This window comes from Ictalurus punctatus, chromosome 15 (genome assembly GCF_001660625.3).
Source record: "Ictalurus punctatus breed USDA103 chromosome 15, Coco_2.0, whole genome shotgun sequence".
Lineage (NCBI taxonomy): Eukaryota > Metazoa > Chordata > Actinopteri > Siluriformes > Ictaluridae > Ictalurus > Ictalurus punctatus.
Window position 1 is genome coordinate 2,396,904 of NC_030430.2, and position 16,676 is coordinate 2,413,579.

Below are 16,676 nucleotides of genomic sequence, written 5' to 3' on the forward strand. Positions count from 1 at the left end.
ATTCCAAAATGGATTCAATTCATTATTTCCCTCAAAATTCTACAAACAATACCCCATAATGACAACGTGAAAGAAGTTTGTTTGAAATCTTTGCAAATTTATTAAAAATAAAAAACAAAAAAAGCACATGTACATAAGTATTCACAGCCTTTGCCATGACACTCAAAATTGAGCTCAGGTGCATCCTGTTTCCACTGATCATCCTTGAGATGTTTCTACAGCTCGATTGGAGTCCACCTGTGGTAAATTCAGTTGATTGGACATGATTTGGAAAGGCACACACCTGTCTATATAAGGTCCCACAGTTAACAATGCATGTCAGAGCACAAACCAAGCCGTGAAGTCCAAGGAATTGTCTGTAGACCTCCGAGTCAGGATTGTATGGAGGCACAGGTCTGGGGAAGGGTACAGAAACATTTCTGCAGCATTGAAGATCCCAATCAGCACAGTGGCCTCCATCATCCGTAAATGGAAGAAGTTTGGAACCAGCAGGACTCTTCCTAGAGCTGATCGCCCGGCCAAACTGAGCGATCAGGGAGAAGGGCCTTAGTCGGGGAGGTGACCAAAAACCCGATGGTCACTCTGACAGAGCTCCAGCTTGTCTCTGTGGAGAGAGAACCTTCCAGAAGAATAACCATCTCTGCAGAACTCCATCAATCAGGCCTGAATGATAGAGTGGCCAGATGGAAGCCACTCATCAGTAAAAGGTACATGACAGCCCATCTGGAGTTTGCCAAAAGGCACCTGAAGGACTCTCAGACCATGAGGAACAAAATTCTCTGATCTGATGAAACAAAGATTGGGCTCTTTGGCCTGAATGGCAAGCGTCATGTCTGGAGGAAACCAGGCACCACTCATCACTTGGCCAATAACATCCCTACAGTGAAGCATGGTGGTGGAAGCATCATGCTGTGGGGATGTTTTTCAGCGGCAGGAACTGGGAGACTGGTCAGGATTGAGGGAAAGATGAATGCAGCAATGTACAGAGACATCCTTGATGAAAACCTGCTCCAGAGCGCAGGGTAAGGTTCTGGGGCGAAGGTTCATCTTCCAACAGGACAACGACCCTAAGCACACAGCCAAGATAACAAAGGAGTGTCTACAGGACAACTCTGTGAATGTCCTTGAGTGGCCCAGCCAGAGCCCAGACTTGAACCCGATTGAACATCTCTGGAGAGATCTGAAAATGTCTGTGCACCGACGCTCCCCATCCAACCTGATGGAGCTTGATAGGTCCTGTGTAGATGAATGGGAGAAACTGCCCAAAAATATGCGTGCCAAGCTTGTACCATCATTCTCAAAAAGACTTGAGGCTGTAATTGGTGCCAAAAGTGCTTCAACAAAGTATTGAGCAAAGGCTCATGCCTATGTACATGTGCTTTTTTTGTTTTTTATATTTAATACATTTCCAAATATTTCAAACAAACTTCTTTCACGTTGTCATTATGGGGCATTGTTTGTAGAGTTCTGAGTAAAATAATGAATTTAATTCATTTCGGAATAAGACTGTAACATAACAAACTGTGGAAAAAGTGAAGTGCTGTGAATACTTTCCGGATACACTGTAGATGACATGATGACTACTCTAGTGTTTTTATTATTCTTACCATAAAGTTTTGGCTTAATGTTAGTCTGTTTATGTCCCATTAAACCAAAATCCAAGCCTTTAAACAGAGGTAGTGAGAGTAAATAGAGGTCGTAACACTGATAGAGACAGACAGACTTATCTCAGAATTATCTGAAGTATGTCTCAGTATCTGTTTTCCTGACTTTGAACTTCGGTGCATTTTACTTGCATGGAGATCCCAACATCACTGCCTGACAATAGGCCTCATTTATCAAGCTGAATATGAACAGATTTATTCGGAAGGCGTTCACAGAAGAATTTACACAAGAAATTTGGTAATCCCAAGATTTCATTAAAATGTGTATGTAAATTTACCCATAAGACTCATGTAAACATCGACTGATTGAATTCAAATAAAAACTATATATATTTTACAAATAATTTGCATGGATTGCTGCATTCATATATGTGGAATAAAATATTTATTATGGCTTTAGCTTTTAGAAGACACCTTTTTCCAGAGCGACTTATAGAAGTGCTGTGTAATGTCTAAACCCGTAAATTAAGACAAATAAAAACTAGTTATTCAATTATTCCAAAAGAAATACCACTGTATAGATGAAGGACAGGCAGGCCTAACTGCACACAGCCATAAACCCTAAACAAATGCCTCCACTGGAGGAAGCTTAAGGTCACTCTTATAAAGGGAATGGATATTTGAAGATCTATATAATATTTTCTCAGGATGAATCGTGGCTTATAAATGAGTTTGGTTTGCCATGGCATGTTCTTTTTAACACTGCAACACTTTTGGAAATCCAGTGGAAAATATTCGTTCAGTTTAGCCTACGCAAACTTTAACACACATTTACTCTACTAAAAGATTGACAAATGAGGACCAGTGCTTGTAATAATAATATTCATTCAGTCAGTCATTCACTCATGGATATCTAACACAGGTTTATCAAAAATATATATATATATATATCTTTGTTAAATATAGGTGTGCAACAATTAATGGAACCCCTATGAATTCATTTGTGAAAAATATATTGGAAGTATATTCCCATTGATATTTTTCATTTTTTATTAGCACACCTGGGTGACTAGGAATAGGAAATTGAATTGTTCAACCATGACTTCCTGTTTCACAGGGGTATAAATATGATATTACACATACGCCAAATTCCTTTAGGCGTTCATAACAATGGGTAAGAGCAAGGAATATAGCTGCGGTGTGCTGCAAAAGGTTGTTGAGCTTCATAAAATGGGAAGAGGCTATAAGAAAATAGCACGAGTATTGAAAACGCCCATTTCCACCATCAGGGCAATAATTACGAAGTTCCAGTCGACTGGAAATGTTATGAATCAACCTGGAATTGGACGCGTGTCTATATCGTCTCAACACACTGTGAAGAGGACGGTTCGAGTGGACGAAAAATCTCCAAGGATCACAGCTGGAGAACTGCAGAAGGTCGTTGAGTCTTGGGGTCAGAAAGTCTCCAAAACTACAATCCGAAGTCTCCTACATCACCACAAGTTGTTTGGAAGGGTTACAAGAAAAAAGCCTCTACTCTAATCCAAAAACAAACTCGAGCGTCTTCAGTGTGCAGACACGACTGGAACTTCAAATGGGATTGGGTTCTATGGTCAGATGAAAACAAAATAGAGCTTTTAGGCGATAAACACCAGAGGTGGTTTTGGAGCACACAGAGAGGAAGCCGTATGGAAAAGTACCTCATGCCCACGGTTAAATATGGAGGTGGATCTTTAATGTTTTGGGAATGTTTTTCTGCCAGAGGACCTGCACATTTTGTTAGGATACATGGCATCATGGACTCTATCAAACATCAACAGATATTAAATGAAAACCTGACTGCCTCTGCCAGAAAGCTTCAAATGGGCCGTGGTTGGATCTTCCAGCAGGACAATGATCCAAAACATACATAAAAATCAACATAAAAATGGTTTACGGACCACAAAATCAAGGTCCTGCCATGACCATCCCAGTCCCCTGACCTGAACCCCATAGAAGACCTGTGGGGTGAACTGAAGAGGAGAGTCCACCACTGTTTGAAGGATCTGGAGAGATTCTGTACGGAGGAACGGTCTCGGATCCCTTGCCATGTATTCTCCAACCTCATCAGGAATTATAGGAGAATAATCAGAGCTGTTATCTTGGTAAAGGGAGGTAGCGCAAAGTATTGACTAAAATGGTGCCAATAATTGTTGCACAACTATATTTAACAAAGATTTTTTTTATAAACCTGTGTTTTGTCTGCAATTGTTTGATTTCTTTGATCCATGAGAGCAGAGTATTTTTGTGGATTTTTTTTAATAAAATATCAAAAGGTTAAAAAATAAAGACCATTTTTCACAGCCTTCTTTGCTCATACTTACCAAGGATGCCAGTAATAGTGGAGGGCACTGTATAAATATGCCATTATAAAAAATATTTTAAAAAATGAATCATCCAGACTACAAGCTGCAGTCATTACCACAGAGATTTCAATGGTGAACACATGACAGTTCATCATGTGAGAAAGTGTTCTTCTTTAATTTGGCCTGCTTATTTCATTTACAGTCCCCTATGAAACTATTGGAACGGAAAGGGTAATTAATTTGGTTGGGCTGGAGACTGAATAATTTGGGTTTGAGATCAAAAGATAAATATGAGAAGAGAATTTTAGCTTTTATTTTCTGGTATTTACAGTGGAGGAAATAAGTATTGGACATGTCAACATTATTTTCAGTAAATATATTTCCTATGAGGTTGTTCACATGAAATTTTCACCAGACATCAGTATTAACTCAACAAATCTAGAAATATAAAGAATTCACGACATTAAAACAAAGTTATGTGTAATAAAGTGGAATGGCACGGGAAAAAAGTATTGAACACGCTAACTGAAATGTATTTAATACTTAGTGGAGAAGCCTTTGTTTGTAATGACGGCTTCAGGACACTTCCTGTATGAAGAGATTAATTCAGGTGTGATTCTGGTCCATTCTTCTAAACACATTGTCTTTAAATCTTGTTCAGTTGGATTCGAGTCAGGTGATTGACTGGGCCATTCTAACACCTTGATTTTTTTTTTTCTCTGAAACCAACTGAGAGTTTCCTTTGCTGTATGTTTTGTATCGTTGTCCTGCTGGAAGCTCCACCCATGTCTCATCTTCATCATCCTGGTGGATGGCAGCAGATTCTTCTCAAGAAGCTCCTGGTAAAGGGCTCCATTCATCGTTCCTTCAATTAGATGAAGTCTGCCAGTACCATGTGATGAAGAACAACCCCACACCATGATGCTTCCACCTCCACACTTCACTGTTGGTGTAGTGTTTTCAGGGTGATGTGCAGTGCCATTTCTTCTCCAAACATGGTGTGTAGTATCACAGCCAAAAAGTTAAATTTTGCTCTCGTCTGAGCAGACTACACTCTCCCAGTATTTCATAGGCTTGTCCAAATGAGTTGTAGCAAATTTTAAACGAGCTTCGACATGCCTTTTCTTTAGTAATGGAGTATTGCGGGATGAGCGTGAGCAGTGGAGTGCACTGCCTATTGTTCTCTCTGTGACGATGGTACCTGCTGCCTCCAAGTGTTTCTGGAGCTCTTTCCGAGTGGTCCTTGGCTCTTGATCTATTCTTCTGACTATTCTTCTGACTCCCTGGTCAGAAATCTTGTGAGGAGCTCCTGTGCGTGGCCGGCTGAGGACGGAGTGATGTTGCTTCCACTTGTGGATAACGGCCCCAGTGGTGCTTACTGGAGGTTTCAGAAGTTTTGAAATTGGTCTGTATCCGATTCCATCAATATGTTTCACAACAATAAGGTTGCAAAGGTCTTGGGAGAGCTCTTTGATTTTACCCATCATGAGATGTGTCTTGTGTGACACCTTGGTAACGAAAAGCCTTTTTATAGACCATCGATTTCCTAACCCAGCTGATATTACTTTACACAGATAGGGGGTGTAATTACTTACAGATTTCAGCTGGTTCCTTGCCTGACCTTGCCTTGGAGAACTGCTTGTTCTTAACGTGTTCAATACTTTTTTCCCGTGTCATTCCACTTATTTACACATAACTTTATTTTAATGTTGTGAATTCTTTATATTTCCAGATTTCTTGAGTTAATACTGATGTCTGGTGAAAATTTCATGTGAACAACCTCATCGGAAATATATTTACTGAAAATAATGTTGACGCCTCCGATACTTATTTCCCCCACTGTATATGTAGATGTGTTAAATGACAGAGAACATGTGACTGACCCAGGTGTCTTGTTAGATTGACTGTTTAAACAACAAACAGCTCTGAACATCTACTCTTCATTTTAACCTTCAGTTTCACCTGTGAAGATTACATTTGTTGTTCAAAAAGGATAAGCCAACATAAAGATCAGAGAGAAAAGCAAGCTGTTTTGAAGCTAAGAAAAGAGGGGAAATCAAGAGGCATTGCACAAGCATTGGGCATAGCCAATATGACAATTTGGAATGTCCTGAAAAAGAAAGAAACCACTGGTGTGCTGAGCAGCAGACACCGGATGGGTTGACCAAGGAAAGCGACAACAGATGATGACAGAAACATTGTGAGAGGGTTAGGGTTGGTCTGATACAAAAGGTGTCATGCTTTATGTTGTTTAACACATCTAGATGTAAATACTAGGATATGAAAGCTGAAATCCTAAACTCTTGTCTCATATCCATCATTTGATCTCAAACCCAAATGTCTTTTGTGTACAGCACAAATAAATGAATTGGCCTCGCCGTTCCAATAGATTATATTAAGATTGACTGGATCCTACTATAGTATCAAAGCTCTATTATAGGCTATCAGTCAATATGCAACCCCCTGATGTTGCATGTTCGAAAAGATGTGCTCGGCTGGCTTCACGTGCTTTGTAGGCACGTGATAGCGTGCGCCCTCCCTGGTTGGTAGCGCTCTTGTGATAATGTGGAATTGGTCAAGAGAGAAAATCAGGGCAAAATCAGTAAAGAAAGTAGAACAGGTATTTAGATGTAATTAGAATGTTTACTAATTCAAACATGTATTTGCAATTGATTTCCCTTATGAGCGTGCATAAGTTGAGATATATTAACTTTCCTTTTTTCTAACTTAAATAGACATCTCTGATTATGATTATGGCCCTTAGGGACATCACAACCAACCAAGACGTTCACAGAATGAAACATTCAGTCATGCGGCATCAGTAACTGTTTTATCCTGGAAGAACTCTGGGTGCAATACACCCTGGATTCACATTTAAAGGCCGATGTTGAGCCTCCAAACCATCTACCAGCAGGTTTTTGGCAGGTGGGTAGAAACTGAAGAACCCAGAAAAAATCCACACGGAAACTCATGCAAAACTCTACATAATGCTTCAAATCTTATTTATATTTAGAAAGCCCAAAATACTTTCCTCTTCTTTTCTTCTACCTGTTCCCTTTTTGTCATTTTTCCAGTGGCGGAAATAGAGGGATGATTAAAAACAAAAAAGTCCTCATCAGCTTGCATAAATCGTCTAGTCTGCCCATGTTTCAACCTAATGTTACACCCAAAGTGAACTCGGACTCCTTCAAATGCATCCATTTCACAGCCATTTTAGTGTTTCAAACCCAAACCAAGGATGTAATTATTTCATGAGCCATGGGACACACGTACACTAAGCAGTGGAAACTCTACAGTCAACATCCATTAATATTGCAGAAATGTTGTGCACACATTTATATGGATTGTGTTCCTGAAGCCCACGCAAAGCTTCATGCAAACATACATCATGTGTGGATCTAAACATCGCAGCCTGTACTTTAGAGTGCCCCTTCTTTCCAGCTGATAAATCCAATAAGCATTTTTGAAGATGTTTCTAGAAAATGAAAATCAATCAAGTAGAGAAAGCATTTATTCCAGCTTTCAGCTTACTTAATAGTCTCTGTCTCTTCAAATGCCAACTAATAAAACTTTCATCATTGAGACACTCTGATAAAAGGTTCCAGCATATGCTCTTTATAATTAGCATTAAAGAAAGACTCCTACTTGCATTACCTTTTTTCCCTGACATGAACTTCCAGTGATTTGGCCTCTTTTGTCTCCATTAAGGTCACTCGCGAGTCCTAGACTAGGGTATTTTTGAAAGGACATGTACTACAAAACACTGCTTCTATTCTTACATCTATATGTTGGTTACATTCAGAGTTGTGTAGTAACGCACTACATTTACTTCATTACATTTACTTGACTTAACTTTTTGGAAAAAAAAAAAACAACTTTAAGAGCAGGTTTAACTGGCCATCCTTATACTCTTAATTAAGCTTCATTTTTTATCACAGAAATGTACTTTTACTTCGCTACATTCTGTGGTGTTCCTCCATTAGTGTTAAATATTAATGAGTGTATGTAGTTTTAATAATTAGTTTTTAGCATATATAATGAGGTCACGAGTTTCATGATACGCTGCAGTGGTATGAATGCGGACGCAACAAGTGCTCAGTCCTGGAAATTAATGGCCGAAGAGTGGGAAGGAGTCTTCTGTTTTGTTCCGTAGTCTGTTCTTTTGCTCTCTGTTGTCTTGTTTAAATGCAGATGCTGACAAGTTTGTGTTGTTAATATGTTAAGACAGTCAACTGTTGGGAAAATGTTTGTTTTTTTGGGGTGTGCTTGAGATTTTGTGTTGAAAATGACAAGTTCTGCGCTGTGTTATTGTACCAATCACAGGACTGGGATATGCTGCTTTATACTGAACCCAGGTTTTATATCATATAAACAGAACAGATATATATATGTATATATGTATATAATACTTATACATTTAGATATATAATAATACTTGTGGGCACACGGTGGCTTAGTGGTTAGCACTTTCGCTTCACACGAGTACCTAGTTACTTCGAATCTGATTCAAATGAAGGGAAAATCCTGAATCTCAGACTATATGGAGAGCTGTAAGTCAGACCTCTACTTGAAAGTCTGTCTATTCTGATTCCATCCATCCATTTTCTATAACACTTATAATACCAGGTCATGGCGAAGCTGGAGCCAGGCGAACCCAGGGAGTATCAGGCACGAGGCGGGGTACACCCTGGACAGGGGGCCAATCCATCGCAGGGCACACTCACACACACACTCTCACACCCATTCATACACTACGGACACGCCAATCAGCCCACCATGCATGTCTTTGGACTGGGTGAGGAAACCGGAGTACCCAGAGGAAACCCCCTCAGGGAGAACATGCAAACTCAAGCAAACACAGGGCCACAGCAGGTATCGAACCCCCAACCATGGAGGTGTGAGGTGAACATGCTATGCACTAAGCCACCGCGCACCCACAAGTATTATTATATATCTAAATGTATATGTATTATCAGCAGTGATGGATTTGCATGGTGTGGGGGTTATTTTGTACCTCCTGAGAGAAGCAATGTGTTCATCAGAGAGGCCTCCTTCCCCCTCACCAACAATGAACAATTTGTCCTTGAGCTCTTTAGGCTGCACTGGGAAACTTTTGAGGAAAATATCTGTGAAAAGAAAAAAACAATTCTTACACGCACACACACACACACATACACACAAAAAGCATTCCTTCTTGGGAAATCTTCCTACCCATAATGAAAAATCTCCAGATGCATTTGGAAGTCTAAAAAGCCCCAAGTATAATTACCTCTGCATACAAATCTTAGGGGTCTACCAGCAAGCTGATTTACTTCATACCAAATATGAAGTGATGAGAATTTTGTTTTACGTAATAACCTCGGCTTGGTGTATACGGAGGCAAAGACAGGTCATGAATATTCCGAGCTGCAGCACCATTCGAATAAATGAATGAAAGTACTCGTTACAGCATTTATGCTTCAGCAGCACCAGGTTCAAGGGTAATGTCAATAAAACTGTAAACCTCTATTCTTCCCCATTTCAAATGGGGAGGTTACTAAACGAGAAACAAATTTGCTTTTAATCCAGCCCGAGCGTGAAGTCTAATCATGGTTTCTTTCTTTATTTAATTCACTGAGCCAAGCAAGGACACAGCTGGGACAGTCGGTGAGCGACCAGAGAGCGCCAACAGATTCACAAAACAGATTCTACAGACGACCTCTATCACATGTGGAGGTGTAGAAGCATACATTTTCAATAATAAATAAAAAATACAATAATTTATATAAAAAATGCAAATTTGCAGCAGGGGTGCTAACGATTAATCGACGATCGATTAATTGTCGCTAATAATTGAATCGGTAAAACGTAACGAAGGTCGATTGAGCAAGGTCGTCATTAGAGCGTGTCGTTTTGAGGATGCGTGCAGCAGACACGCGAGGAAAAACGAAGCGGGCACGTTTGGGATCATTTTCATTTAAATGCCGATAATGTTAACTGCATACATTGCGATTGTGTTTTAAAATACAATACAATAACGAGCACCGTGATACACCATTTGAAAAGGTGCCTCCGTGACAGGATATGAAACTACACAAGCCACAATGACCTCCGTTTTAGCTGCTCAAAAATGGCAGAAGGTATAACCGAACGAGTGTGTAAAATGATTGCAAATGACATGGTGTAGCATGGCTTTCGAGAGTTGATCAATTTCCTTCAGCCGGACTAAAACGTCCTGTCGAGAATGGATTCCGAAATGGATTAGCATGTCGTCTAACGGCTACGTTTAGCATCTGAACATGTAATATATAAATAATGAAATATTACCCATGTGAGGTATGGAAGTCTCGACTTCAAACAGGATTAATACAAATTAAGAAATAATTGGTGTAGACCTGTAACAGATTGTGGACGTTCATGAGTAAAAGCGTTCTCAGAATTTTCCATAATATGCACAATATTCTACGCATACTTGGGAAGAAAATACCCTTCCATGGACGCACGCAATACGAATAGGCTCCCGTGCCAGAGCGCGAATCTGAGACGGCGTTTGTGACACACTGTATATTACAGTCATTATATTCGATTATTAAATAAGTAATTTTATTAAATGGTCATAATCACATTGATTCATTTTACAGTTCTACTACCCTATTATTTAGAGTAAAAAAAAAAAAAACCTTTTCATTTGGGTGAGGAAGCTGGTGTTTTGAGTGGGATTTTCACGCCCCGTCATGCCGGTAGCTATACGCCACTGCAGTAGACTCATCATGCGGTATTAAGGTTAACGATTAATCGATTAATTGGTCATTAATTTAAATAACGATCGATCGTGGGAATTTGTGTAAATTGACATGGCTAATTTGTAGTTTATATAACTTAAAATATAACTCTAATTCAATGCTGCAATTGTATCATCCAACCGTGCAATACATGTGGAGAATTTTAGGTGAGAACAAATTCAGAAATGTTTTTAGCATGTTACGTGTGTGTAAAACTGCTAGGTGTTGTGATGAACCAAGTGGCAGAGTTGTTATTAAGAAGGTAGTACAGCACTATGGGATTCATTTAACAGGTCTTCAGCCATGGAATGGAGAATGTGTCCGCTATTGTCAGAATAAAGAAAAGTGTTTTATTTAGGCATTCTGAAAGAGCCACACTTATGTTGGAGGATTTCTATAGCATTTACCGAAGCGCTAACACGTAATTCCCTCACTGGGGGGTTGATCTCGGCCTTTTATGCAATACTTTTGTTCTGAGGAAAATTATACACTTTTATTTCCTGAATGTGTGATTGCACTCATTAATTTCCAAGAACTTCTCTTGTTTTCTGCTCATGATCAACTGCTTCACTGCCACCAGAACTTTGTGTTACCTTAAGCTTTAGCAGCCTCAATAGAGCCTTAAATAACAGAGTGACGTCTCAATGCCAGAATTATTAGCAACCTTTATCAAATGAGCTACAATTTATATAATGGACATATGGAGACATTTGAAGACAGTGTTTTAAAAGCTTTTTAAAAACATTCAAAGTATTCTGCGGGTCTTTCTGTACCACCGCAGTTAATAGATTCTGAAGTCTCGACTGGAGAGCGTAACAACAGTCTCGAGAAAGCTCGAAAAATTTCCCAATGTTGATGGATGACAGGTTTTACATGGGTGCAATCTCACAATCATCTCCCATGGAAACATACTTTACATTGGAAATGGAAAGAACATGTGTTTGTGAGAAGGCTATTAATTAATTAATTAATTAATGTTGATTTTTTTACAATAACTTTCCCCCCAATTGTTCTCAATAATTCTGGAGTAACTGCATACAATGCTGCATGCTAAAGAGATCAAGAAAAACTGGAGGAAAAACTGTCTAGATTGTCTTCTGTTCTACTTACATTACATTCACGTACATCTACTTATGTCTGTCCTTACATTTGGGACCGTGTGCTTGTTTACTTGCCCTGTACAAATAATAAAGTTGTGACCATGTGTGACTTGTGACCATGACCTCACTTGTGTAGCCTTAAAATGATCCTGCTACATCCTCATTTTGCCAACGAATTGAGGAAGTGGTTTCAAAGACTATAAATGTAGAACTCAAAGCACAATCAAAGAAGCGTCCACTGATGCATACACTGGATGAGGGAAATTCTAACATTTCCACCCGAATTCTTGCCAATTGACATTCTATTCTTGCCACTATTGAGTGTCGATCATTAGAACAGACAGGTGGCCTGGATGGGCAGGATGGTGAGCTGTTTGCTCTGCCAAGCCTCGGTGGTACTGCTTGCTGGCGATTAGCAATGTCTAAATTGTTTGAGACTAGAGCAGTGTTCAACAAGCACCACAATTCAAAGCACCTTCAGTCTTGCCCTAGGTGCAGCATAATGCTGATAGTGATCCAGGAAGCTTGCAGGCTTTGTGACTACTGATGACTTTTCATTATCCTGCTCTGCAGCTGTGCCACAGCAAGACACTGAAGCATACAGCAGATATAGCAGCTGATCCCTCTAAGAAGAAAAATGGTCCTTTGCTGTGGTGTCACAACAGGATGGCTGTTGTTCAGTCCCCTGGAATAGGAAGACTTTACGCCTTTACCACATTGGAGTGAAGAGCAGAGCAGTCGACAGCAGGCATAACCCAAATGCAAAAGCTGTTAGCAATAATGCAACAGCTTAAGGAAGTGCCGAGCTTGGAGAAGCTTAGTACAGCTGGCTTGCGTACAGACAGAAAGCCTAATGTACTCTCAGTGGAATGGGCAATGGGAGCTGTAGCAGTGGAGTGTGGTAGATCATTGGGATTGTTAACACACAAGGTAAGTTTGGCTGGCTCGTACACTACTGTGGGAGGCTAGAAAAAATACTCTGTACCACCTGGTACCTGAACAGGTGTATGGCATACAGTCCTAAGAGGCACTAAGTGATTGTTTCCTTCTGTCTGAAATGCAAACGAAACGTTTGGCAGCGTTCAAGCTTCAGACACCACTGTCTACTGCCATAATTTTCCCGCAAAGTTGGAATTCGAAAAACACAAGGGATCGTGCATGTAAGGGAGTTACACAAGATGCGGTGTGGCCTTAATTTGTGCCGGCATGACAGCCCAGAACACAAAAATGGTTTCAATCCAGATCAGGGCATGACAAGATGATTCCTATCCTCAATAGAGAACAGTGTCAGCACCATGAGCATTTATTATCCTCAACAGAGAACAATGTCAGAATTTTGAGTAATTCTCATTTCACCAACATGGCATCATCACTAATTGTGAGTTTTATTGTCTCAAGGGTGTACTATCAGGATATGTTAGGAAACCTTGTGCTAACTTCGATATGCAATTTAGACTCGTTCCAAAGAAAACTGCCCTGGCAGTCTAGAATATGAAGAGTCTGTAAGTACCCATGGTTCTTCAATTAGAGGATCAGTGGGTCACCTGAGTGACTCAGTTTGACAAGAATGAACAAAGCTGATTTAGCAACGCTCAATCATTTTATCCACTACCCACATGGTGTTACGATCATAAGGTGACAATTTTGTAATTTGCGCTTGGCAATGAAATGAGCACACAGGAAGCCCGACTAGTTCAAAAGAAAGCCACCCTGGTGGTCCTCCATTTAGTCATAGAGCCACTTTTAAGTGTAAAACTTAAATACATGATCCTTTAGCATTAATGAGGAATATTTATAGAACAAACATACAAGTACAGAATTCCAGCAAGAACTAAGAAACCAGGCATATTTCACAGAATCTAACTACCTAGAGTAATAGTTTATGTCCTATTAAACTTTCTTGCTATAGCACATTCAAAAAAGTTCCCTGAAACTACCACTGACCTCAGAGTTAAACTAACAATCCGATGGAAATAAAAAGACTAACTAAAATGTGATCATTCTGTCAAAACAGTAACCTGATTCCAATGTGAATGAGCACTTTTAATAACTAATAAAGGAGAATACCGATGACAGAGTTCATCCTAGTTTAGTGTAAAGCTTTAATATATTGCCTTCAACAGAATTATAAATGGATGACAAGATCCATATGAATGCCAGCTATAACTCTGTCACTGCAAGGACAAACACATTATTGTGTATTAACATGCTTGATTTATTCTTCAGTAATTCTCTCTGGGTTGGGGGGCTTGTTTAACAACAGCTAGGTTACAAATCTAACATATGAGCACTAACTAGACAAACTGACTGGCATTTACCTTACAAGAAAGACAAGACAAAAGATGTATATCAGCGCATTTAACCTCTTCAAGGATCTTCTGTATTAAATTAACACATTGCCATCTGTGTCTGTTCAAAACATTAAGCTTTACTGTGCGCTGAAAGTCTCCAAGGAAAAAGGTGTACTTTAAAAGGAGCACCATGTTAATGAGGCATTAACTAATTTTAATTAATTACTGAGAAAAAAACACCCTTAAAATACATATAGTCCTCAAATGCTTAATGGATAATGTGAATCACTCCTTTTTTTCTGACATGGTTGGCTGACACCTGTTAAGTTTCTACTGGTAAACATGTATTTTTACATTTATGAACCCTTCTTTGGGCTCTTCTCCTTCTCACATCAGCTTTGATGGAAGACAGGTTGCCTGAGGGATAACCTGTGTCGGCGGTCAGTGAGGGTGTCATGCATTTTTCATGTTCATCTCCTGTTTGTGCTGTGTGCACTGGCATAGCTTCTTTTCAAAGGGAACTCAATGTTGCGTGAGCTTCACACTGTGGGAAACACCCTTGCGGGTGACCAGTATTTGAAGTCTGTGTAAAATCATGCCTATTTAGAGGCCTGCCATGGTCAGGTGGCGAGGCATTTTGCGCATTGCGTGACTATAAAACGGCACCTGTAAACCACATCATCAGCTTTTTTGTGTGAGAATTCCTAAAACTCTTCACTGTTCTCTATTTTCATAAGAATATTTTTTTCCCCTCTTCTGTCGCTATCCTGTGCAAATAGAATGAACCTTAGAGAGTTCAGAAAGTGTGTTACGCATTGTTTTGTGAAGTATATGAGGGGCTGACTGAACTCATTGTGAAGATTCTCAATGATGCAGCTCCGCTCCCCGCTCTCTCGCTTCTCAGCCAAAGCAAGATGGGTTTCGGAACTTCAGGACTCTGGGCCAGCCAGCTGTCCAGGCAGCCGGACGGCTCAGATCCTGGCGGTCCTGTAGATGGGGAACCGGAGATGAGCGCTAATCTATCTCTCGCTCTTTCCTCCAGATCCGACTCTCCGCTTCCGGGTTTTGGAGCTCGCAAAGCGACTTCACCTTCCTATGTGGAGAGTCAACCCACCCTCTCTGATTCCAAGGATCCAGAGGGGGAAATCAGTGTGCATCATTTTTACGGGCATGGAACCTGGTGCAGCAGCACTCAAGGGAGCTGACTGCTCTCATTGTGAAATATATATATAAATATATATATAAAGGTAGCTCTTTTGGCTGGCTCTGACATCTCTGTTGCCCCTTCCTGCCTCGACTTTGCCCCTGGATTAGCCAAGGCCTACCTATAGCCAGGGCTGGATTATTTCCTAAGGCTTTCTCCCCTCCTCTGTTCATTACACCGGAATGAGGAAGATTGCTCCTACTGTGTCCAGTCAGGGCTCTTTGTACTTATGTCCACCGCTCCGGCCAGTGGTGTAAGTCGGAGCAGTTGCTGGTCTGCTTGGCAGTGACAGTAGAGGTGATGCTGTGTCAAAGCAGTGCATCTCTATTTGGATAGTGGAAGCAATCTTTATTGCTTAGGAGGCACGCTGTATCGCTATGCCTCTGGGCACAAGGGCTCATTCCACTAGGGGGGTCACCTCCTCACAACCTCTATGGGGAACTATGGAAACTGTGAGTTTGGCCCCTTAGGGACACCAGCTCATAGATTCCGGTCTGTCAACCAAGGTTGTAGAGACCATGTTAAATGCTAGAGCACCATCCACAAGAAAATTGTATGCATTCAAGTGGTAACCTTTTTATCATAGAATGAGGAACGTCAGTCACACCCTCTAAACTGTGCTATGGCTACAGTACTGGAGTTCCTACAGGAGCATTTCTCAGCAAAGTTGGCTCCTTCTACAATTAGGGTCTACATACCCGCCATTTCGGCCAGCCACGACCCTATTGATGGAGCCTCTGTGACAGGCCATACCCTCAGTATGACGGAGTAGGTTCCCACAGCATGAAGCTTACACAACATTGAGTTCCCTTTGAAAGGGAACGTCAACTCTATTCCCTGAGCAGGGAACGAGACGTTACGTAGCTTCGTCATACTGGGGTAAATTGCATCTTCGCTTCAGACAAAGAGAAGCTGATGACATGGTTTACAGGTGCCATTTTATAGTCACGCGACACGTAAAATGCCACGTCACCTGACCACGGCAGGCCTATAAATAGGCGTGATTTTACACAGACTTCAGATATCGGTCACGCGCAAGGGCACGTCCCATGAAGCTCATGCAACATCTCGTTCCCTTCTCAAGGAACAGGGTTAACCCAGACATTTTTCTTCCAGGCTAGTGTTGAGACAATTGCGGTTCATTGATTCTCTCGCTCTTACTGACAGACTGGACATACCTGAGCCTAACCTCCTGTTTGACGTGCATAGTGACTTAGTAAAAGGCACCATGAAACTTTTATTCATGCATACTAATGCAACAGTACAGCGTTTTCAACCTAATAACTATTTACTCCATCTGCACTTCATGGGAGATTTATACAAACAGTCATTTTGACATTTCCCTGTACTGAGAAAAGAGTGAAAAAGGCC

The 16,676-nt window shown here is 40.6% G+C and overlaps 1 protein-coding gene across 2 annotated transcripts in view; it reads right to left on the reverse strand.

The window, feature by feature from the left end:
• LOC108275500 (uncharacterized) overlaps positions 1–16,676 on the reverse strand; it is a 50,681-nt gene that overhangs the window by 19,442 nt on the left and 14,563 nt on the right. For both annotated transcript variants that reach the window (XM_017486361.3, XM_017486359.3), the window contains exon 9: positions 8,964–9,075. In XM_017486361.3, coding sequence (XP_017341850.1) covers positions 8,964–9,075 — 112 coding nt within the window. The remainder of the gene's footprint in view (positions 1–8,963; positions 9,076–16,676) is intronic.